The sequence below is a fragment of the Dreissena polymorpha genome, unplaced genomic scaffold (genome assembly GCF_020536995.1).
Source record: "Dreissena polymorpha isolate Duluth1 unplaced genomic scaffold, UMN_Dpol_1.0 chrUn002, whole genome shotgun sequence".
In the NCBI taxonomy this organism is placed as follows: Eukaryota; Metazoa; Mollusca; class Bivalvia; order Myida; family Dreissenidae; genus Dreissena; species Dreissena polymorpha.
The window spans coordinates 1834749-1859382 of NW_026273316.1; the positions used below are offsets into that span (position 1 = coordinate 1834749).

Sequence of the window (24634 nt, forward strand, 5' to 3'; positions counted from 1 at the left end):
ATATTTGGGTCACTATTTCAAAGGTCAAGGTCACTGTGACCTTAAAAAAAATCTGAAAAGCTTTCATTTATTCAAAATGCACCCGCAGGCGAGCGTTGGCACCCGTTATGCGGTGCTCTTGTTCTTATTATTTTTTGCTCGTAATGTTTTTCTTAAAATTTGTCTTCTTAATCTTTGTCATAGTCATGCTTACATGATAAATCTGGTCGTACAGTCTTAAATATTGTAGAATGCCATTCCCAGGTTATTTCCTTTCAAGATGCATATTAGCCTCGTTCTGGGAAAAGTGGCTAAATGCGTGTGCGTTCCATATTAGCCTATGCAGTACGATATTATAGAATTCAGTACGGTATTATGGAATTCAGTATGGTGTTATGGAATTTTTCGTAGAAAGGAAGTCTATTTCACACGCAAATTCAGTTAAGGCGGAAATTGTCTTCCCTGATTAGCCTATGCGGACTGCACATGCTACGAAGAGACGACACTTTAGCACATGCATTAAGCCCAGTTTTCCCAGGGCGGTTTGCACAGGCTAATCTGGGATGACACTTAACGCACATGCATTATGCCCAGTTTTCTCAGAACACGACACATATGTATATCGGGTACCATACTATTTTCTTTAAAACACTTCTTTCTTGTGTTGGCGCGTGCAAAGATAAATCGTCATATGGATTCTGAACAATAGTTTCTCTTTTTCAGACCGTTGACCTTCTAAAAGTCCAGTTAAATCGGCTCTAAGAGTAAGGCGCGGAAGAGTGTTCACTCGTGGTCATCTTGGACTCGCTTTACCAGCTGGACACCTCACACAATGGCCGCTCTTTGATGTGGCTTCCGGCCTCCCTGCCGCCTCACTGTAAGATTATTGTGTCATCAATTCCGGAGGAGAAATACGAGACGTTTCCGGCTCTCAAGGTAGCGAAACTTAAAAAAAAAACTAAACTAGTGAACTAGTATAAAGATTAAATACCATGTAAGGGCGAATTCTTATTCATAGAAGTACTCCCGGCTGTACATTTTAAACCTTGTTATGAGTGATAAAAGAGCAACACACGAACCTACATTAATATTCAGTTGTCAGTAGCTTGTCTATTAACAGTTATTTTAATATTATTATTGATTTAAATTTATTTATGCTGTCATGTGGTTTAAAGGGAAATAACATTGATTTAAAACTGAGATTCACTGTTTCAAATAGTAAAAAAAATATATTTCGACGTCCACATTATATTATTCCAGTGAAAGTCACCAGTTTATCTCCACATAGGGCAAAATGCATAAAATATAAAGATTTTTTTACATATGGTAGACTATCGATTTTTAACCACGTGTGATCATTGAAAATCTTTATGTTCACTAATGGCTGCCCCATTCGGTGTTAAGATATGCATTGGTTACCGTAAATTTCAATCTATATGTTCACTAATGGCTGCCCCATTCAGTGTTAAGATATGCATTGGTAACAGTATAGTTCTTAAATCTCTTAGAACCAGTTTTTCCAGTTTACAAAAAATAGAGAAGAGTTTTGTTTCTACGTGCCCATTGAGTATTTAAAACACTGGTGACCACATTTTTTATTTGATTGTTCTTTGAGGAATATTTTTTTTAATACCAAACGACTTCGAAATATGTGTAGATATACACTTAAAATACACGCCGCCAAGAATTCTTTAAAATAAATCACCAAACTCAAAATGTTTCATTATAATATTGTAATACATGTTTGCCGTTTTTTATAGAAATTATTTCCTGACGAGGATAGGTACATACAGGTCCCGGAACTAGGTCAGAGGGACGCGCACAGCCTTGTGTCGTCGTGGGCGGAGAAACGGAACCGGAAGTTGATCCAGATGGACATCCTGCTAAGCACATTCCGGAAGTGCCCGACACCGCTGTTCTTAAAAGTGAGTGCACGCAGCTCTGAAAAGGTTTAATAACTGGAAAATGAGGAAAATCCGTGAAGACAATTTAAATACAACTAGCAAAGAATTTTGACAATATTTCTGAACGATAAAGAACATTCTTTTTGAAAGATGAATAGTTTATTAGTGCCAGTTGTATCTTACATTAAATGTCAAGCAAAAATACATTTTAGTCAGTAAATCATCATTGAATTAATTGGGAATTAATTATTTTCTTTTAGTAATCAATCTCATGGGTAATCCCAAGTTATAACCGTACTGTCCAAAAAGTCTTCAATCAGGATCATATGAGTCGACAAGTTTGAAGTGAGCAGAAATTTGAACGTTTGATGCAAACCATAAATTCCACAGCTAGGTTTTTTTCAATAAATCATTTTGTATAACGCTATACTGACATTTTGTTCAATTCTGATCAGCTGTCGTTTGACGAAGCCATGCTTTGGCGCTCGTTCGACCCGCCGTCACGGACAGTACTGCAGATGACAGTCCGTACCTCAGTCGACTTCCTGTTCAGTCGCTGTAGGTGGATGGTCCACGGCCGTCCACAAGCTCAAATGACCATATATGGAGAAAAAGGCGGGACCAAACCAAATAGGCTTGCAATGCGCATGCCCAAGCAAAACCGATTGTAAGCCATCTTGAATTGTTAGCTAGTCAATATAAATTGCCGCCTTAAGAGTCTTTTGATGATTTTTTCTTTGGCAGCCTATTCTGAACGCGAATTATTTCAGCTAATTGTTAGCGTGAAAAGAAATATACTACATTTATTGGATACTTTAATATGATGAATATTCTAGGTAGAGAATATGGATAGTATGACCATTATTAGTATTACGTCAACATTAACTCAACAATTGTATTGTTGACATGAAGAATCAAAGCACTGAAAGTACTGGTGGATTATTGACATGAAATCTCACAACGTGGCCCTGATTCAAAAGGAAACTAAGTTCATTTAGAAAAACATTCAAGTTTCTGAACCCTGTCTTCGCCACTGCGATGTTTAGTGTGTTACTAGTCTCGGACCAGCTGGTGAAGAACACGTATTTTACTTACGCGCGTTTGCGTGCTGCTGCATACACAGAAGAGGCTTTTGTGGCACGCTCATGTAAATCTTTATTTTGATTTGACCATGTGAGCTAGTTTTTGACCCCACAAGACCCAGATTCGAACTAGTTCAAAGTATCATATGAGGCAAATTGACCAAGTATCATGAAGATTGGATCAAACTTGTGGCATTTACAGTGGGTTATAATATTTTTTAAGATTTGACTCTTAGGCCTAGTTTTTTTTTACCTCATATAACACAGATTTCATAGACAAACATTTTGACCAAGTTTCATAAAGATTGGATTAAAATTGTGCCTCTGTGGTTGTTAGGATTTTCTAAGATTTGACCCGGTGACCGTTAGATAGACTGAACGTTAAAAAATAATTGGGTTTGTCATTTTGTTACTACATATCCTCAAAAAGAAAAGCTTAGCAAGACATTGTGTACATGTTAACCCCGCACTATTTGACAACCTATTCACCGTTAAATAACGGAAATAGCCGATATGATCGGCTATTTCCGTGCATTTTCATATCGGCTATTTCCGTGCATTTTCAATGCGCATGTACTAACATTTTCACAACAATAGGAAAGTATTAAAAAGAGATATACAAACAAAATATCGCCTGTGTGAATCGATTATAGTACATTCGGATACTTTTTCTCGGTAACGGCTTTTATCGTCAAATTGCGTTAACAGAGAGTTAGTTCTGCGGCGTAGACAGAAGTGCTCCGAAGTTTGCAGTAATATGCAAATTAGGCTGAAGATTGGCTACTGTGTATTATTGCCGCTTTGCGTCAATAATCCAAAAAGCTATTTCGAGGTTGTTTTGACCATTGATTGCTAAGTAGGTCAAACTCAAAGTTTTAACTTTTATTGATATTTTATTTAGTTAAGGAATCTTCGAGTAATAGTTAAAAAAAATCTTTCGCATTCTAATTCTATAGCTTAATCATGTGTTGTTGCTATATTATAAACTTTCGTGCATGAGCCATTTAAATCCGTTTGCATTACTTTTTTAGTTGTTTCCCCTGGAAAATTCTCTTCTTGCTAGCCTTCGCTGAGTTATTCAACAACATCGCTATATTGCTGATTTTTGCTGTTGTTTTTTGGTTAAAGCTGCATGCTTTTGTTGGATAATGGTTAATTTATCATTCAAGTTTTACATATGATTCTGTTTAAACCATATTTAATCGATGTTTTGGTGAATTTCGCGCATGCTTAACTTGGTCCTCGGATGTTTCGCCCCCAAGACGTTTCCGCCCTGGTCGTTTCGCACCTGGTCGTTTCGCCCCCATATTGGGTGCGAAACGACCAGGGATTAGATGTTGAGTAGTTTAATTGGTGACCATTATATAATCATCAAAGAAAGTACCCTGAATCAATAATGTAAGTATATTAGTGGAACACTAGGTGTTGAGTAGTTTAATTGGTGACCATTATATTCAATAATGTAAGTATATCACGCATTAATCCGACAAAAGGTAGGTGATAAAAGCAATTAGACACCATAAGTATATATATTAATGTAAAATGAATGCAGTCAAAAAGTCAGACCAGTGCATAGATCTAGTGTCGGACCTATAAAAACAGGATTTTTTAATAGTGATTTTTTTTCTAACATTCAACATTTTGTCGTATAAAGTGTAACATTATAGTGTTTGAAACTGTGATAGTTTAATAGTTGTGAACGGGAGTAGTGTGCAACATGGATTTTCCATGCATAAGATGCAGGACTGAAGTACGTCCTCGGCAACACGCGGTCCAATGTGATTCATGCTCGGGTTGGCAGCATCGAACGTGCAAAACAGGTGAGTCAGTTGAATAATAGTTAGTTACTCATACAAAATCAAAGATATTTTTTTAATTGACTTGAAAATCACAATCCAATCAATTTGATATGAGTATCTTTTATAAGCGGGTTATATATATATATATATATATATATATATATATATATATATATATATATATATATATATATATATATAAATGAGGCAATTGACCGTAAATTTAAATAGCATGAGTCTTAAATTAACAATGTATTTCATTCCCTCGTTATGTAATTGTGATAAAACAGATGTTAGTTATGGTAGCTATAGCGCTTACCATTTGTAGAAAATGAAATGTGAAAACATTTGGAGATCTGTATTCAAAGAATAACAGTGCTGCTATATATTGTAATGTAAATAATTACGACTCATTCAGTTTATAAATGTGCTTCAATTAAAAATGACTTTGTAAATGGAAATAATAATAAGAAAGTGATGACATGTGTAAATAAGTAGTAGTGTTGCTTATTTTATGTAAATAGCAGCGATAGTATATTTATTATCTCTGTTATATAATGTACTTGTGTATAGTAAGAAATTCTAGTCATACGTTGATGGTATATTGAATATATTTTGTGTATAGAATCTATTATATAGGATTAAAGATGATAAATTCTCTTTAACGCTCAACTATAGTTGTTTAGGTTTTAATGTAATAAGCCTTGAAACTCTCTGTTAAAGTCGTAAGACATAATTAAACATCTTTATTGCGATAAGTTCCATTGATTAACTTGACAGCTTACGCACAAAGTGGTGTTTAGGCAACAATCAATTACTGACACCCGCCTTCGATTGTCAATAAATAAACAAACCAATTTTCTTTTAAAGTGCTCCCTAAATGGATATTTGATTAACAGTATGAACAGGTGTTATAAACATGCCATTCAATGCGGACAGCTTATCTTAACATTGCCACTAATCCGATGTTGTTGCGTAATGTTATTTTAGATAAAGATCGTCGTGTATTCGCTTCACAGTATAAATGATTTTTAAAAATGTCGTTTTTTTGGTTTATTATTTTTATTTATTTATAATGAAATGATACATCAACTTGTTCATCTATGTACTTGATTTACTAATAAAACGATATACATTTACTTATTATAAAAAAGTTATTATATAATCCATCGATATATTTTATGTAAATAATTAAATAACAATAATTGTTTTGTATGTAGTTGACAAAAAGCCAGTAATTCATCAGTACTTAATCAATATAATTATATCTTAAATTGTAATACGAAAAAATTGAAGCATTATTTACTTATACAAACATTAAATTACATGGCAGTAGTTTTGTATGTATTTTTTCGTATTAATTTAGAATAGTGAAAAGTCTATGTAGAGCTCTATTTTCGCGTTCTGCTAGTGTTTGGGCTGTTATACCTAAGTATTTAAAGGATGTCACTATTTCTAATAATTCTCCGTAAAGGTAGAAGTTGTAATTTGTATGGCGATTACTTGTTTTTTAGATCGAGACCTTTGTTTTAGATGCATTTATAATTCCTTCGTTTCACAGGTATTTCTCTAGAGGAATACAAAGCCGCTGTGACGTCAGGAGGCGAGCTTGACTTCGTCTGCAGTCCTTGTTCTAAAAAAGAACAGACCCATAGATCAGAGGCCGATATTGATGTCGATGACTTTGCTGCAAATTGGGAAATGGGATTCGACATAAGCGACATTCATGACAACGTCACCGACGCCATAGTGCAAGGCTGTGTGTTTCACTGGACCAAGGCTGTTTGGGCTCGGGTGATGGACCTCGGGTTGAAGCCTGCGTATATGCAGCGGTCCTCTGCCTTCAATCTAATTCGCCAGCTGTTGTGCCTGCCATTTTTACCAGCCCAACACATTCGCCCAACGTTTCTGAAGTTTGCAGAGCACGAAAGATCACATCCGGATCGCGAAAAGAGGAACCGACTGATGGACTACATCTCTCGCCAGTGGCTTGATCACCCGATCTTTGATGTTGCCAGTTGGTCCGTGTTCGGGTACCAGATCCGAACGAATAACGACGTTGAAGGTAAGATTTCTTTTTTTTTCCTTCTGTTTTTAATTTAATGATCGTGTACGAATGCTTCTATTTAATACTACTTCAACTGTCTATTTCTTTTCGCCAAATATTAATATTCTACGTAATGTATATATACAGTGAACAAACAATAACATACATTACATTTTCATAGATATTTGTCAGTTTTAATAGTTCCTTATATACATTTCAGGATATCACCATCGTCTGAACTCGAGAGCTGGTCACCGCGGTCTGACATTTTACAGATTAGTACCTGTGCTGCTCAGTGAGTGCCAGCATGCACAGCGGCACGCAACCCTGATAGCATCCGGCAGCAATGACGGCACAAATAGAGGCCGTCAGTACAGACACCTCTCCCAAAAAGTCAAGGATTTATTTGAAAAATACTCTGCGGGTGAACTGACGACCACTCACTACCTGCGTGCTTGCGGAAAACTATACGGACCGCCAGATATGGAGTGATGTACGCTGAAAACTACTGAAATATCGAATGTGTTCAAATAGACCCTACGGACATTTCTTCGTGTTGTCATGTTTATGTACTTCATAAACTTCATAAACTATATAAATAAAGAATGCTTTTATTGTCGTTTTATGTAACTAAACTACTAAAAAATGTTAATTAAGTGACACAAGTTGCATTAAAATGTCAGAAAAAAAAACATGAAATATATATGAAAACAGGTAATTATAACATAAATAATACTTGAAAAATATGCATTTTTAATTCATATTGTCACATTAATTCAGATGCTGTTTAAAGTCTTGTTTTCTTTTCAAGGCAGACACGGGAGCAAGAAATTAATCATTAATGTTACTTAAAAACATATAACATTAAAATTTAATTTACACTGTTATTCTACGTTATTGTATGTCAAATGAATAAATAGGTCAGAAAAAATATCTCTTTTTAGTTTTTTGTTACTACTCTATAGTCTAGACTATAAGTTTAGTCATTGACGTGATAAATATCCTCTTATTAAAATTATATAATGGTCATCAATTAAACTACTCAACAACTATTGTTCCGTTAGTATGGGGGCGAAACGACCAGGTGCGAAACGACCAGGTGCGAAACGTCTTGGGGGCGAAATAACTAGGGTGCGAAACGACTTGGGCGCGAAACGTCTGTAAATCCTTAACTTGCCCGATTTCGGACGTAATTTACTTTCGGATACATGCTCCTCTTGTGTTTTTTTCCGATGTTTTCTTATGTATGCAGATTAAAAAAAACAGCTCATGCTTAAATGTGTTATTGAGCAAGTGACTTCTTAATACTATGGCAGGAATAAAACACTGTTATAAAATTATAAAGGAAGTTTAGTTACATGTATAAACTCACAGTCACAAGTGTGTAAGTATTACTGTTACATTTATTTATATTTACTAAAAGTAAATATATGCTCACATATCAGTAAGTATTGTACAGCCCTAAATTATATTTAATACACTCATCTAGGCAGTTAATTCATATATGTGCTGGCTTTAATTTATTCATGTTATTATCACCCTGCAATAGGCGGAGGGATATTGTTTTGGCCTTGTCCGCCCGTCTTTCCGTCCATCCGGCACTTTTGTGTTGGGAGCCATATCTTGGAAGTGCTTTGGTGGATTTCATTGAAACTTGGTATGAGTATATGTATAGATAAGAGGATGATGCATGCCAAATGGCATTGTACACTATCTGTTAATAACGGAGTTATGGCCCTTCGAACCTAAAAAAATGCTTTTTTACCTGAGTGTCAAATATAACACTTTTGTGTCCAGAAGCTAATTAGCGGGGGATATCAATTCAATGAATTTGCTTGTTATTAATTGAAGGGAAATAAACCTGTTATTTTGTCTGTCATTATGGTGTTTAAAGTCACATTTAATGGCATCCAACCTACTTTATTTCAAATACAGTAACACCTGGCGCCGTGACCTGGATGCAGATTCTAAGCAGATGGGCCAAAATGGGGGCAGCTATAGAGACTCGCCTGGAACTGACAAGCCTGGAGGGAGCTGGTTGACTGTTGGCGAGATGGGACAACAGACGAAAAATAAACGAACCTACTTGATTTGATAAACATTTTTGTAAGTCATTCAAGAATCGAGCAAACTTTTTGTTTCCAATGAGCAGTCCTGTATATATCCGAAATAAAATAAAATGTTTCACTCAGGTTCCTTGATACTCATCTTGGTATTTAATGGACCTTATAACAGATTATGGCATGTATTGAAGTTTGTCATTAAATGCGTTATATTTATAAATGTAAACATTAAATCTAAAAAGCTCAATTAAAAAACAAGAACAAATTAAAAGAAAAAGTAATCCTCATCTCGGCTCGAACCACTGACCTCTGGAGTAAAAGTCTAACGCTAAGACGGCCATCCATGCTCATACAATATTTTATACTTTTAGTTTCTATAAGCAAAGCTCGTAGTGTCACAAAAAACGACAACAGAACTCCAAATTATTCAATTGTTTTGCTTTGCAACGATTTATCAATTTCAGGTTGTTAATGTTAAGTATAACTGTTTTCTCACAAATATCATAACTGCAACAAAAATGTGCAAGTCTGAAACAATTTTTATGCCCTCTTTCAAAGAAAAGGGGGCATATAGTTATCAGACTGTCCGTCTGTCGGTCCGTATTTCTGTCACACTTTGCGTTTAGGTTTCGAAAAATGCTCATGACTTCTATTTCCCTTGAGATATAACCTTCATATTTGGTATGCATGTGCATATGGACAAAGCCTTTCCATACGAACACAAATTTTTACCCCTACGACCTTGACCTTGAACTTAAGGTCCGTGTTTAGGTTTCAAAATCTGCGTTTAGGTTTTGAAAAATGCTCATAACTTCTATGTCCCTTGAGATATAACCTTCATATTTGGTATGCATGTGTATATGGACAAGGCCTTTCCATACGCACAAAAATTGTTACCCCTGTGACCTTGAACTAAGGGTCCGCGTTTAGGTTTCCAAATCTGCGTTTAGGTTTTGAAAAATGCTCATAACTTCTATGTTTTGAGATATAACCTTCATATTTGGTATGCATGTGTATATGAACAAGGCCTTTCCATACGCACAAAAAATTTTACCCCTGTGACCTTGACCTTGAAGTTAGGGTCCGCGTTTAGGTTTCGAAATCTGCGTTTAGATATTGAAAAATGCTCATAACTTCTGTGTCCCTTGAGATATAACCTTCATATTTGGTATGCATGTGTATATGGACAAGGCCTTTCCATACGCACACAAATTTTGACCCCTGTGACCTTGAACTTAGGGTCCGCGTTTAGGTTTCGAAATCTGTGTTTAGGTTTCGAAAAAAGCTCATAACTTCTATCAAGCATTTATAGGGGGCATAAGTCATCCTATGGTGACAGCTGCTCTTGTTTTATTTTGTCAATTTACCAAAACATGCAAAGGCCCCTTAAAATACATGAAGTAATGTTTACAGTTGTCCATAACCACATATTGAAAAACAATGTGCAAGCTCTATCTATTGGCATACAAACAAAGCCAATCTGTTGGATTATTACTCATGGCAAGCAATATGATCTTAGGTATACCTTCTATAATCGGGTGTTTGCACTTTAATCACATTAAAATTTGAAAAACTATAGAAGTACAAAAAGGTCAGAATGATAACAAACAGGTTTGTAATGGACATCATCTTGCAATTGCTATTTATGTGAGTGGGATGGTACACAAATTCTGAATTTGTTATATGTAGGACATTTAGTAACTTAGCAACCCATGCATGTTGCAAGGGTGTTAATTGTCCGGATTATTTGGAAATCCCGATTTGAGCCATTCAGGATTGAATTTTAGATCAGTGTAAATCTGATGATTTGTTTTAAGGGGGTGTGAACAAATATTGTAATTGCTTCATTGGCATGCTGGGCATGTGCGCTTAGGATGGATTTTTCCTGGTCTTTTTAACAAGGTTTTCCAAAGAAAAAAACGGGTTATTCAATTTGGCAAATGCCGGCTGGCGGGCGGACGGAACAAGCTTGTCCGGGCCATAACGTTGTGGTTCTTGGTGAGAATTTAAAATCATTTGGCACATTTGTTCACCATCATTAGACGGTGTGTCGCTCAAAAGAATACCGTCAATATATCCAAGGTCAAGGTCACACTTTGAGTTAAAAGGTCAAAAATGGCCATAAAAGAGCTTGTCCGGGCCAAAACTATGTCATTCATTGTGAGACTTAAAAATGATTTGGCATATTTGTTCACCATCGTGGGACGTTGTATCGCACTTTAGAATTACGTCAATATCTCCAAGGTCAAGGTCGCCACAACTAAAAATATATTTATTTTGAAACAAAGGGGGTTAATTATAAACAATCAGTTCAGTTTGTGTTGTCTCCCTCTATCAGACTTTTTTCTACATTGAAAACCTGGTTTTGTGACAATTTTGTCCCTTGTTTTACTATTGTCTGATTGGTTATCCGCTAACACGGACATAAAAGGTAACTGACCTAACCTCTTGGCTACTTTCCAGAAATCTTACATACTACAAAATGTAGCATATGTCCCCCATCATTAAATTTCCATTTTCTGCTGTCAAACTAAGTGCATATATTATTTCATTTGCAAAAGACATATCTGGATATATTTTTGGACAGTTGTTTTACTGTATGGTTAGTGGATTAACATTTATTATGCCCCCCTTCAAAGAAGAGGGGGTATATTGCTTTGCACATGTCGGTTTGTCGGTTTGTCGGTCCGTCCACCAGGTGGTTTCCGGATGATAACTCAAGAACGCTTAGGCCTAGGATCATGAAACTTCATAGGAAGATAGATCATGACTCGCAGATTATCCCTATTCATTTAGAGGTCACTAGGTCAAAGCTCTAGGTCATGGTGACCCGAAATAGTAAAATGGTTTCTGGATGATAACTCAAGAACGCATATGCCAAGGATCATGAAACTTCATAGGTAGATTGATCATGACTTGCAGATGACCCCTATTGATTTTGAGGTCACTAGGTCAAGGTCACGGTGACCCGAAATAGTAAAATAGTTTCCGGTTGATAACTCAAAAAAGCATACGCCTAGGATCATGAAACTTCATAGGTAGATTGATCATGACTCGCAGATGACCCGTATTAATTTTGAGGTAACTATGTCAAAGGTCAAATTCACGAAGACCCGAAATAGTTAAATGGTTTCCGATGATAACTCAAGAACGCTTACGCCTAGGATCATGAAACTTCATGGGTACATTTATCATGACATGCAGATGACCCATATTGATTTTCAGGTCACTAGGTCAAAGGTCAAGGTCACGGTGACCCGAAACAGTAAAACAAAATCCGGATGATAACTCAAGAATGCTTTTGCCTAGGATCATGACACTTCATAGGTACATTGATCATGACTCGCAGATGACCACTATTGATTTTCAGGTCACTAGGTCAAAGGTCAAGGTCACAGTGACTAAAAAATGTATTCACATAATGGCTGCCACTACAACGGACAGCCCATATGGGGGGCATGCATGTTTTACAAACAGCCCTTGTTATCAATGTTCTTTATAACATTTATATAAAATGACAATTACACATCGAGTGTTACTGGTGGTCTGGCTTATAATAGTTTGCATTTTACTCACCAGAAATAGCAACTAAGACTATAAAAAAAACAATGAACTATGGCTTTGGGGGGCTCTACCTGTAAGGGACCTACAGGCTCAGACTCCAGACTTTATCATTAGGATTTCAAATTTGGGACATTTGACACCCCTGATGTTGTGCCATGTATCAAAACCGTCTATATATGAACATTAATTTTATTAATTGGATATGTTGAAGATTTGGTGATGCAATCATTGGATTTCATTTTGTGTTTTGTTGACCTACTTTTAATTTTTAGGCTCAGCAGAACTATGGCTGTCAAAACACAATTGTATTAAAATGAATAGTGCTTCAAATTATACAAGAAGTCACTTTCTTTTTGTTTTAGATGTTTTTCAGTTTCGTCGGAAGACATTTCCCACCAACCATCCTGTCTTGAAAGAAATAACTTTTGAACCCGATTATCTGGTAATACTATTTTTTTTACATACAGTTATTAGTGAATTATGAACATTTCATAAGGATCTCAAGGGTCACAACAGGTATATATATATAATATATATATAATCAAGATTTTCCATAGGCAGTTAGAGCACAGCCGGCCCGAATAGCATGGACAAGTTAACAATTTTTTTTTTTAAATATCTAGTGTGTAAAAATTACTTTGCATTGCAGAGAACTTTAAGATCATTTTATTTCTGTAAAAAATGTTCAAAGTTATATCCTGAATGATTTTAGGGCCTCAAATTATATATGGAAACAAGCATATTTAATAATAAAAAAGGCCTGTTGAGTTTTTAATTTGTTCTCTTAAAGATTTACAGAAAGACCCTTTTTAGCTCGACTATAATATATGAAATCTATATAGTGGAGCAATTCTACTCACCCGGCGTTTTCGTTAGCCTTAGCATTGGCGTTAGTGTGAGCATGCAAATGTTAAAAGTTTGCATACTACCCCAAATATTTTCAATGTCCCTAGGCATATTTCTTTCATATTTTGCATACTTCTGAACAAACATGACCCCAACCTATAAACAAGAGCAGACAACTCTATCAAGCATTTTGTAATAATTATGGCCCCTATTCCACTTAGAAAATGCAGCAAATGTTTAAGTTTGTTTACTACCCCAAATATTTTCAATGTCCCTTGACATATTGCTTTCATATTTTGCATTTTTCTTTACCAACATGACCCCAACCTATAAACAAGAGCAGACAACTCTATCAAGCATTTTGTAATAATTATGGCCCCTTTACCATTTTGAATATTCATATTATTGATAAATCTATGTTAAAGTTGGCGTACCACCTAAAATATTTTCAACGTCCCTTGACATATTGCTTTCATATTTTGCAAACTTATTTACCAACATGACCCCAATCTATAAAGAAGAGCAGACAACTGTATCAAGCATTTTGTAAGAATAATGGCCCCTTTTCCATTATTATATGCATATTACTTAAGATTCAACCCAATAATATCTTTGACAAGTTTTAAAATGACGCCGGTTGGTTGAAAAACATGGCATTTATGAGGTGGGGCATTTTCCTTATATGGCTATAGTAAACCTTGTTATCACTCTAGAGGCCACATTTATTGTCAGATTTTCATGAAACTTGGTCAGAACATTTTTCCAATGATATCTTGGATGAGTTTGAAAATGGTTTTGGTTGCTTTAAAAACATGGCCACCAGGGGGCAGGGCATTTTTCCTTATATGGTTATTTATATATGGTCCATATATGGTTATATATGGCTTTAGTAAAACCGTGTGAACACTCTAGAGGCCGCATTGTCCAATCTTCGTGAAATTTGGTCAGAAGATTGGTCTCAATGATATCTTGGATGAGTTTGAAAATGGTTATGTTTGCTTGAAAAACATGGCTGCCAAGGGGCGGGGCATTTTTCCTAATATGGCTATAAATGGCTATAGTAAAATCTTGTTAACACCCTAGAGGCCACATTTATTGTCGGATCTTCATGAAACATGGTCAGAAGATTCATCCCAATAATATCTTGGACGAGTTTAAAAATGATGCTGATTGGTTGAAAAACATGGCTGCCAGGGGGCAGAGCATTTTTCCTTCTATGGCTATAGTCAAACCTTGTTAACATTCTAGAGGCCACATTTATTGTCTGATCTTTGTGAAACTTGGTCAGAAGATTTGTCCCAATGATGTCTTGAATGAGTTCGAAAATGGGTATGGTTGCTATAAAAACATGGCCACCAGGGGGCGGGGCATTTTTCCTTATAGGGCTTTAGTAAAACCTTGTTAACACTTTAGAGGCCACATTTATTGTCAAGCTTCATGAAATTTGGTCAGAAGATTGGTCTCAATGATATCTTGAAAGAGTTTGAAATTGGGTACATTTGCTTGGAAAACACGACTTCCAGGGGGCGGGGCATTTTTTTCATTATATGGCTATAGTAAAGTCTTGTTAACACATTAGAGGCCACTTTTATTTCCGATGTTCATGAAAAATGGTCAGAAGATTCATCCCAATAATATCTTGGACGAGTTCAAACATGATGCTGATTGGTTGAAAAACATGGCTGCCAGTGGGCTCTGCATTTTTTCTTTTATGGCTATATAGTAAAACCTTGTTAACACTCTAGAGGCCACATTTATTGTCTGATCATCATGAAACTTTGTCCGAAGATTTGTCCCAATGATATCTTGGATGAGGTCAAAAATGGTACAAATATGTACAGACTTTAATGATAAACACTAGTCTGGCCAATGTCGTCTTACAAGCTGGTATATACACTCACTGCTAGAGCAGAATCATTTGTTATCTTTTGCAGACAGGCAGTGGTGATCGTTCTTAGCAAATTGAGTTGCGGTTCTTTCCGTAGCTAAGGCTTCTAAGCACACACTGATTTGCAAAATATGCTCTGTAAATTCTAAAATGCAACCAACTAAAAACAAACCCTTTGCCAACTTCTAGGTCAAAGGTTAAGTTTGAACATCATGATTCCTTTTAAATGGCAAATGATATTCGCGTACGATCTTACAACTGTAACTCCCTATTCCCAACTCGGCATTTTCATCAAAGGGCATGAAGGGTGTCCAAGGTTGACAGGTTGGAATCTTTGAATGGCAGGGTGCTGCGCCCTTCCATTCATGCCAAGCTGGAGCACTGGTTTTGATGGTGTTTCACTTGTAACACACCAAGCAGTATGACCCATTATATTTATCAACATGGCTAAAATGAGGCCAAAATAATTGTTAAATGCCCTTTGTTTATTTCCAAAGACATGGATGGATCATCTTTGTCTCTGAATATATTATAAATACTCGTGTTGTTGATTTTGTCCTGTTTGCTTATTGCAGGAAAACTGTTAACGCATTATGTTGTGAAGACTCCTCTGTAATCAGACAGCTAGCAGTATTATGATTATCAAATATTAAAATTTGACTTAACAATATAGCGCTTCAAATTATATAAGACTTTATTTTTGTTTCAGATATTTTCCAGTTTCCCCTCACAACAATTTGCATCAAACCTCTTGTCTGGTAAGAAATTTCCATTGAAACCAACTGCTGGTAATACTATCTTTTTGGTAATGGGGGCTATATAGGAACCACTTTGTCGGTCCGTCAGTCTGTCCCGAAATTTCATCAGATCTTCACCCAAACTTGGTCACAAATTGTATCTAGATGATGTATAGGTCAAGTTTGAATATGGATCATGCCCGGTCAGAAACTAGGTCATGGGGTCACTTATTGTGTTTTAAACCTGAAGTTTGTCTGGGCCATAACTTTGTCATTTATTTCATACAGTATTTTAAATGATGGAACAGTTCATAATGATTTCAAGACATCTTCTGATCCCTGGAAGATAAACTAGGGATTGATCTGTCTGTATATAACAGTTCAGAGACTTCCAATCTAGCGTGAGAAGTTGTAATGATAATGTTAAATGGAAATTACATATAACCATACATGCCATAATTTTTCAGACCAATTCCGGGACATTGTGTTAAATTGTCCGGGACTTTTGCCGATTTTCGGGGACATGTATAAAATGTAGCGATATTTATAGACATTTTTGGTACGTTTTGTTTTGTTTCGCATCGTTAATTGCAAAAGTTCGAAAGCCTATCCGAAATATACTTGATCTATTAACGTCAAATTAAACATTACTAGTTCCTTTACTAGATACAGGCCATGTGTTTTCAGTGTAAGCGTTCTAAACATAGATGGTGACGTCACTGCGTTATTGTTATTAAGACCGGTGTGTAACGCGTAGTTGTTGATACGCCTTTATTCATTTATAACATTTATATAATAAAAAATACAACAATACAGTACCGTTAGATTGTCAACTCAAATCAATTCACAATACATACAACCAATCACATAAAACAAAAACAACAAAACAGTACCGGTAGATCGTCAACTTAAAATCCGTACAGTCACACATTAGTTACACTCTTGTTTCGATGTAGATATAAGTCAATTAACAACCAAAACAATGCCGCCTTTTCGGTTTGACAGCGAACAAGAGACAATCAATATGATAACAGGACCCCTGTTAATTGATCGATTTTGACACTTAGCGTAGTCTGCCTATTCGGGTAGGCATTGTCATGGAGACGCTGCATATATACACAGATTCGAGGTGCAGTTAAGCCTAAGATAAGGTACATGTATATATGGATTTTGTAAATTCGGGGACATTTGACAGATTTCCGGGACAGCGGGACAAGTTCTTCATTTCCGGGACTGTCCCGGAAAATCCGGGACGTATGGCATGTATGATATAACAGTTCATACAGTTTAAGAAATACAATACATTTTATACAATGTCGTTTTTATGCCCCCAAACCAGCGATTTTGAGGGCATATTAAAATCGCTCCGTCCTTTAGTTTGTTAGTCCATCCGTCCGTCTGTAAGTTAGTAAGTCCGTCTGTCAGTCCGTCCGGATTATTTTCCGTTCAATAAGTCAAGCAATTGTCATCAGATCTTCACCAAACTTCATGAAAATGTGTAAGGCAATAACATCTAGGTCAAGTTAGATAATGGGCCAAATAGACCCAGACACCCCTGAGTTATAGCCCTTGAATCATAGTAAAATAGGGTTTTTAGCTCGACTATTATATATATATAGACTATATATATTTTATATATAATAGTCAAGCTAAAAACCCATATTACAATGTCAAAGGTCATGATGCAGCAATTTAATTCTACTCGGATAATTGATATCTAATTGAGAAAATGTGTTTTCTCAATGTTTATGTGTAGTATTATTACTTGTTAGTATAAAAAATGAACTGTGATTCCAGTTTATATAAGATGGGTGTTACTCGTAATTATCGGTGGATTAACAAACTGACAAAACTCGCTGGACTTACTAGGGGATCTACCTAATTAAATAATAGACCTTTGATCAATTTTGTTTTTATTTTAATTAATTTTGCCGACTTTCTTTAACCGTGCCGTCTGAAAAAAAACCTGCAATTATCAAATGGTCAATCAATTATCACGTTATCACTGCTGCTAATTACCCAGTTAGTGGGCACGCACCTTTTAGACGGTGACATGTGTATTTGAAGAGATGAGATAAGATAAACAACGCTCGGGGTATTCCCTCGATTATAGACCCAGTTTCAAAAACTGAAACATTAATTTCAATTAGGAGATGTTAACTGACTGACGCACGGGTCAAATTTTCGACGCGTCGAAATGACGCACAGCAGAAAAAAGGGTTGTGTCAAAAATGAGTCATTTTTAATTTGCTCGCGTCAAAACGCAGGATTCTGCGTCTATTGAAATCCCTGATAGTGGAGCTTTCCTACTCTCCCCGGGGTTCCAGTGTCCGTGAGCGTTGGAATGAACTATAGTGGGGGACATATTGTTTTCGCCCTGTCTGTTGGTCTGTCTGTTGGTTTGTTTGCTCCAACTTTAATATTTTGCCATAACTTTTGCAATATTGAAGAAAGCAACTTCATATTTGGCATGCATGTGTATCTCATGGAGCTGCACATTTTGAGTGGTGAAAGGTCAAGGTCATCCTTCAAGGTCAAAGGTCAAAATATACCTAGAAAGGTGCAGATTTGCTTCAGTTTTGTGTTTAGGTTCATTTTATTCCTAAAATATCACAGCTATTACACTATGCCTCCAAACAATATACGAAAGCTTTACCCAAACCAAGACACTCTTGATGTTAGTAATGGTAGTTGAACGTAAGAATTAAATGCTGGCAATTCACATGAAATTGACATGAGGGTTTATTAATTATCCATGGTCCTGACCCCTTTAATATCTGAAATCCCTGTTTGTGCATATAACATAATGAGAACACCCTTTGGGCGACCTAACTTTGTATTTCAATCAGTTTCTTGTTTTGACCATTATTTTTACATTATTATAAAAACTTGTTAGTTTCCTACCCTGAAAAAGGAGAGGGACTTACGGTTTGCGCTCTGTGTCTGTAAGTCTGACACTTTTCTGGATCCTTCGATAACTTTAAAAGTTCTTCACCCATTTACTTCAAATTAATACTGAACCTCTCTTATGACAATACGGTCAATCTCAACTATGTATGGCCCCATTACCAACCCTGGGGTGCCCCTCCCACATAGGCCACGCCCACCCAAAATTGCCTTTTACTATAATTTCTTCATTTCTACACCGATTCACTTCTAATTGATACTGAACTTCTCTTATGACAATACGGTCAACTATGCATGGCCCCATTACCAACACTGGGGCGCCCCTGGGTCAAACATGCGGCGTGGGGATGTGCGTCGGTCTCTGCCGCGCCATTTCTAGTCAACATTGGAAACATTGGCATCTTAAAGGAAAAAATTATGTATGAGCCCAAATTTTGCAGAACTATGGCCCTTGCTCATTTTTGTTTAGCTCCTCAGCTGAAATCATCATCTAGCAGTCACAATAGTTGAGCGGTTGGAGAGGCATGCATTGCGTCCTACTACTGCTCAGACTATATCATGGTAATGCCTTATGCAAATAACACAAGTATTCACCATGTGCAAATGTCTTGTTGTCTGTATAACTCTCTCTATTAGCTCAAAGTAAAAAGCATTTGAATTTGCACACTTTGGTATTTTAGTTCAATTTTGTTTGGACATTACAATTGTTTTGAAACTAAAGATTAGTGTTGGGGCATAACACTTCTCTTTAAAATGTTTATTTGTGATTATTATTTTTTTCAGTTTGGCAGACAAAACATGCTGATCAAAAAGAATGTGTACCACAGGGGCCAGTGTTTCCATTTGAGTGATTGACAAGAAGAAGAAGAGATGAGAAATGTTATCATCATATTTTAGTCCCTACATTTATAGTGTACAGCTCAATGTATTGAACCGGTGTTGTAGAATATAATTGGAGATTCATGCGAACATTATAACATTATATATAAGATGATATTTCAAAAGCAATAAGAAATAAAAAGTATAAAAAGGTCAAAATAGTAAACCTTGTGTTTACAGTGGACAGGTTTAAAGTGGAAGTGACTAGTTAACTGTTGATCATAAGCTGCACTGATGGAAAAAATAGTGGGAAATTACTATCTAGAAAACTGTTTAACATACGACAACAGTTGTGGAACTTCATAAATGACCGTATGTAACAGGGCTGTGCAGTTTTCCTTATATAGCTATAGTGAAACCTTTTGAACACTAGTGAAGTCACTGTTTTTTTTCCAATCTTCATGCATTTTGGTCGAATATTTGTTCAAATGATGGCTCAGTCCAGTTTCGAAATTTTTATGTCTATTCAAAAAACATATCCACTAGAGCACGAGGCAATTGTCTTTTTATGGCTATAATGAAAACTTGTAAATTCTCTAGAAGTGACATTTTTAGCCATATCTCCATAAATTTTGGTCAGAATATTTATTCTAATGATAGCTCAGTTGTCGAGTTTGTAACTGGTTCCGGTTTGTAGACTAACATGGCTGCCAGTGGACATGACAGTTTTTCTTAAAGTGCTAGAGTAGAACCTTGTTAACACACAATTGGGCTTTTTTATGTGCATTTTTCGTGAAAGATGATCAGAGCATTTGGCCCAATGTAATCTCAGCTGACTTTGAAACTGGATCACATAACGTCAAAAAGTGGGTCAAAATGTCAAATTAAAAAAAGCTTGTAAACACTGGAAGTTGCATTTAAAATTGTGTACCTTTTTTATGTCCCCCACTATAGTAGTGGGGGACATATTGTTTTTGCCCTGTCTGTTGGTTGGTCTGTTGGTTGGTTGGTTTGCGCCAACTTTAACATTTGCAATAACTTTTGCAATATTGAAGATAGGAACTTGATATTTTGCATGCATATGTATCTCATGGAGCTGCACATTTTGAGTGGTGAAAGGTCAAGGTCATCCTTCAAGGTCAAAGGTCAAATATATGGGTCAAAATCGCTCATTTAATGTACACTTTTGCAGTATTTCAATATTCAAGATAGCAACTTGATATTTGGCATGCATGTGTATCTCATAGAGCTGCACTATTTGAGTGGTGAAAGGTTAAGTTCATCCTTCAAGGTCAGATGTCAAATATATGTGTCCAAAATCGCTCATTTTATTATACTTTTGCAATATTGAAGATAGCAACTTGATATTTGGCATGCATGTGTATCTCGTGGATCTGCACATTTTGAGTGGTGAAAGGTCAAGGTCATTCTTCAAGGTCAGAGGTCAAATATATGTGGCCCAAATCGCTAATTTTATGAATACTTTTTCTATATTGAAGATAGCAACTTGATATTTGGCATGCATGTGTATCTCATGGAGCTGCACATTTTTAGTGGTGAAAGGTCAAGGTCATCCTTCAAGGTCAAATATATGGGTCAAAATTGATCATATAATGTCACTTCTGCAATATTGAAGCTAGCAATTTTATATTTGAAATGCATGTGTATCTCATGGAGCTGCACATTTTGAGTGGTGAAGGGTCAAGGTCATCCTACAAGGTCAAACGTCATATAGGGGGACATTGTGTTTCACAAACACATCTTGTTTAAAGTTTGTCAAAACATTTGCTGTAATGATAAGCAAAGTCAAGTTTATAAATGATTATTTGCCTACAAATTACATATTTTTCATCAAGTTCATTTATTATTCTAAACTACACCCTCTCAGAATAGTTTAGTTACTTCTGGTCACAGTTGAGCACCTTAGGGCTCTTGTTCTATAATTTGATTGTTTTGGAAAATTGTCATTTTGCCAAAATGTGAGCAAGTCCAAATTTAATTAATGTATAAAGTGGAAAATTATCTATGAATCTGACTGCACAGATATTTGGTTTTCAGCAAAGCATCGTGTAAATGTAGTAAAACTAAACACAATTGTGTTAGCATAAAACTGGCCATGCCATGGGGGTCAAATGGTTAATACAGACTTGTAGGAAAAAGACTCCTAAAAATTGTATCCATTAAATATATTTTGTGTACATAATGATTAGCTTTTTCCTTCAACTTATCGCTTTCATGGTGTAAAGAAAACATGCCGACTTACTAAGTAAGTCGGAGATCTGGGTTTGATTCCCAGTGAAAGTCAAGTCACAAGGAAAAATGCTTATTGTTGGAAGGATTTATTAGTTATTCAAAACGTAAGATTTTTTTCTTTGCTCGTTCAGTTACAAATAACAGCAAATGATCTGAAAGTATTTGTTTATAACGTAGAAGTTAGTGTCATGAATAGTAAATTGGAATAATGCACTTAATAGAAACTATACATATTGTATATAAGACTAAAATACGCAGAAATGAAATACCAGTAGCATTATTAATACATTTTTATACCCCCACAAACGAAGTTTGTCGGTCCGTCTGCCTGTCTTGTCTGTCGGTCCGTATTAAGTGTCCGCTCTCTAATTCAAATTGTTTTTACCCGATCTTCACCAAACTTGGTCAGATGTTGTATCTATATGATGTCTAGGTCAAGTTCGAATATGGGTAATGCCGGGTCAAAATGTAGGCCAAGGGGTCACTTAGTGCGTTTTAAACTTTGAGCATGGTGTCCGCTCTCTAATTATGCACCCCTTCGAAGAAGAGGGGGTATATTGTTTTCCACATGTCGGTCGGTCGGTCCGTCCATCAGATGGTTTCCGGATGATAACTTGAGAACGCTTAGGCCTAGGATCATGAAACTTCATTGGTACATTGATCATGACTGGCAGATGACCCATCTTGATTTTCAGGTTACTAGGTCAAGATCGTTATTCCAAATTATAAAATTTTTTCAAGATGGTAACTCAAGAATGCTTAGGCCTAGGATCATGAAACTAAGGATCATGAAACTTCATAGGAACATTGATCATGACTGGCAGATGACCCCTATTGATTTTCAGGTCACTAGGTCAAAGGTCACAGTGACAAAAACGTATTCACACAATGGCTGCCACTACAACTGACAGCCCATATGGGGGCATGCATGTTTTACAAACAGCCATTGTATATACTACTACCCCATGCTCGTATATAAGTAATGCCGTATCAAGCCAGTAGTATACTAGCGAGTCATGTATCGGATATATCCTACTACCCATGCTCGTATATAAGTAATGCCGTATCAAGCCAGTACTATACTAGCGAGTTATATAGCGGGTATATCCTCCTACCCCATGCTCGTATATAAGTAATGCCGTATCAAGCCGGTACTAAACTAGCGAGTCTTATACCGGGTATATCCAACTACCCCATGCTCGTATAAGTAATGCCGTATCAAGCCAGTACTATACTAGCGAGTTATATACCGGGTGTATCCTACTACACCATGCTCGTATATAAGTAATGCCGTATCAAGCCGGTACTATACTAGCGAGTTATATAGCGGGTATATCCTACTACCCCATGCTCGTATATAAGTAATGCCGTTTCAAGCCAGTACTAAACTAGCGAGTTATAGAGCGGGTATATCCTACTCCCCCATGCTCGTATATAAGTAATGCCGTATCAAGCCAGTACTATACTAGCGAGTCATATACCGGGTATATCCTACTACCCCATGCCTTTATATAAGTAATGCCGTATCAAGCCGGTACTAAACTAGCGAGTTATATAGCGGGTATATCCTACTACCCCATGCTCGTATATAAGTAATGTCGTTTCAAGCCAGTACTATACTAGCGAGTTATATACCGGGTATAACCTACTACCCCATGCTGGTATAAAAGTAATGCCGTATCAAGCCGGTACTATACTAGCGAGTTATATAACGGGTATATCCTACTACCCCATACTCGTATATAAGTAATGCCGTATCAAGCCAGTACTTTACTAGCGAGTCATATACCGGATATATCCTACTACCCCATGCTCGTATACCCGGTATAAGTAATGCCGTATCAAGCCAGTACTATACTAGCGAGTCATAGCGGGTATATACTACTACCCCATGCTCGTATATAAGTAATGCCGTTTCAAGCCAGTACTATACTAGCGAGTCATATACCGGGTATACCCTACTACCCCATGCTCGTATATAAGTAATGCCGTATCAAGCCAGTACTATACTAACGAGTCATATACCGGGTATACCCTACTACCCCATGCTCGTATATAAGTAATGCCGTATCAAGCCAGTACTATACTAACGAGTTATATACCGGGTATACCCTACTACCCCATGCTCGTATATAAGTAATGCCGTATCAAGCCAGTACTATACTAGCGAGCCATAGCGGGTATATACTACTACCCCATGCTCGTATATAAGTAATGCCGTATCAAGCCAGTACTATACTAACGAGTTATATACCGGGTATATACTACTACCCCATGCTCGTATAAGTAATGCCGTATCAAGCCAGTACTATACTAACGAGTCATATACCGGGTATATCCTACTACCCCATGCTCGTATGTAAGTAATGCCGTACCAACCCAGGACTATACTAGCGAGTCATATACCGGGTATATCCTAATACCCCATGCCTTTATATAAGTAATGCCGTATCAAGCCAGTACCATACTAGCGAGTTGTATACCGGGTATATTCTACAACCCCATGCTGGTATATAAGTAATGCCGTATCAAACCAGTACTATACTAGCGAGTTATATAGCGGGTATATTCTACTACCCCATGCTCGTATATAAGTAATGCCGTATCAAACCGGTACTATACTAGAGAGTCATAGCGGGTATATACTACTACCCCATGCTCGTATATAAGTAATGCCGTATCCAGCCGGTACTATACTAGCAAGCTATATACCGGATATATCCTACTACCCAATGCTGGTATATAA

At 36.6% G+C, this 24634-nt stretch overlaps 1 protein-coding gene and 1 long non-coding RNA gene across 2 annotated transcripts; both read left to right on the forward strand.

The window, feature by feature from the left end:
* Window positions 1-6505: 6505 nt before the first annotated feature.
* LOC127863223 (uncharacterized) lies at window positions 6506-7520 on the forward strand. Its single transcript, XM_052402605.1, has 2 exons — window positions 6506-6829; window positions 7032-7520. The coding sequence occupies exons 1-2, from the start codon at window positions 6562-6564 to the stop codon at window positions 7301-7303; spliced, it is 540 nt and encodes a 179-aa protein (XP_052258565.1). The 5' UTR covers window positions 6506-6561; the 3' UTR covers window positions 7304-7520.
* Window positions 7521-8342: 822 nt separating this feature from the next.
* LOC127863207 (uncharacterized) lies at window positions 8343-19770 on the forward strand. Its single transcript, XR_008040992.1, has 5 exons — window positions 8343-8917; window positions 12801-12880; window positions 15882-15930; window positions 19286-19377; window positions 19600-19770. It is a non-coding gene; the product is annotated as an uncharacterized LOC127863207 (long non-coding RNA).
* The last annotated feature ends 4864 nt before the right edge of the window (window positions 19771-24634 follow it).

Coding starts and splice junctions, on each gene's coding strand:
- LOC127863223 (XM_052402605.1), top strand. CDS start 6,562: ATGGACCTCGGGTTGAAGCCTGCGTATATGCAGCGGTCCTCTGCCTTC. Junction 6,830..7,031: donor AACGAATAACGACGTTGAAG/GTAAGATTTCTT, acceptor TATACATTTCAG/GATATCACCATCGTCTGAAC.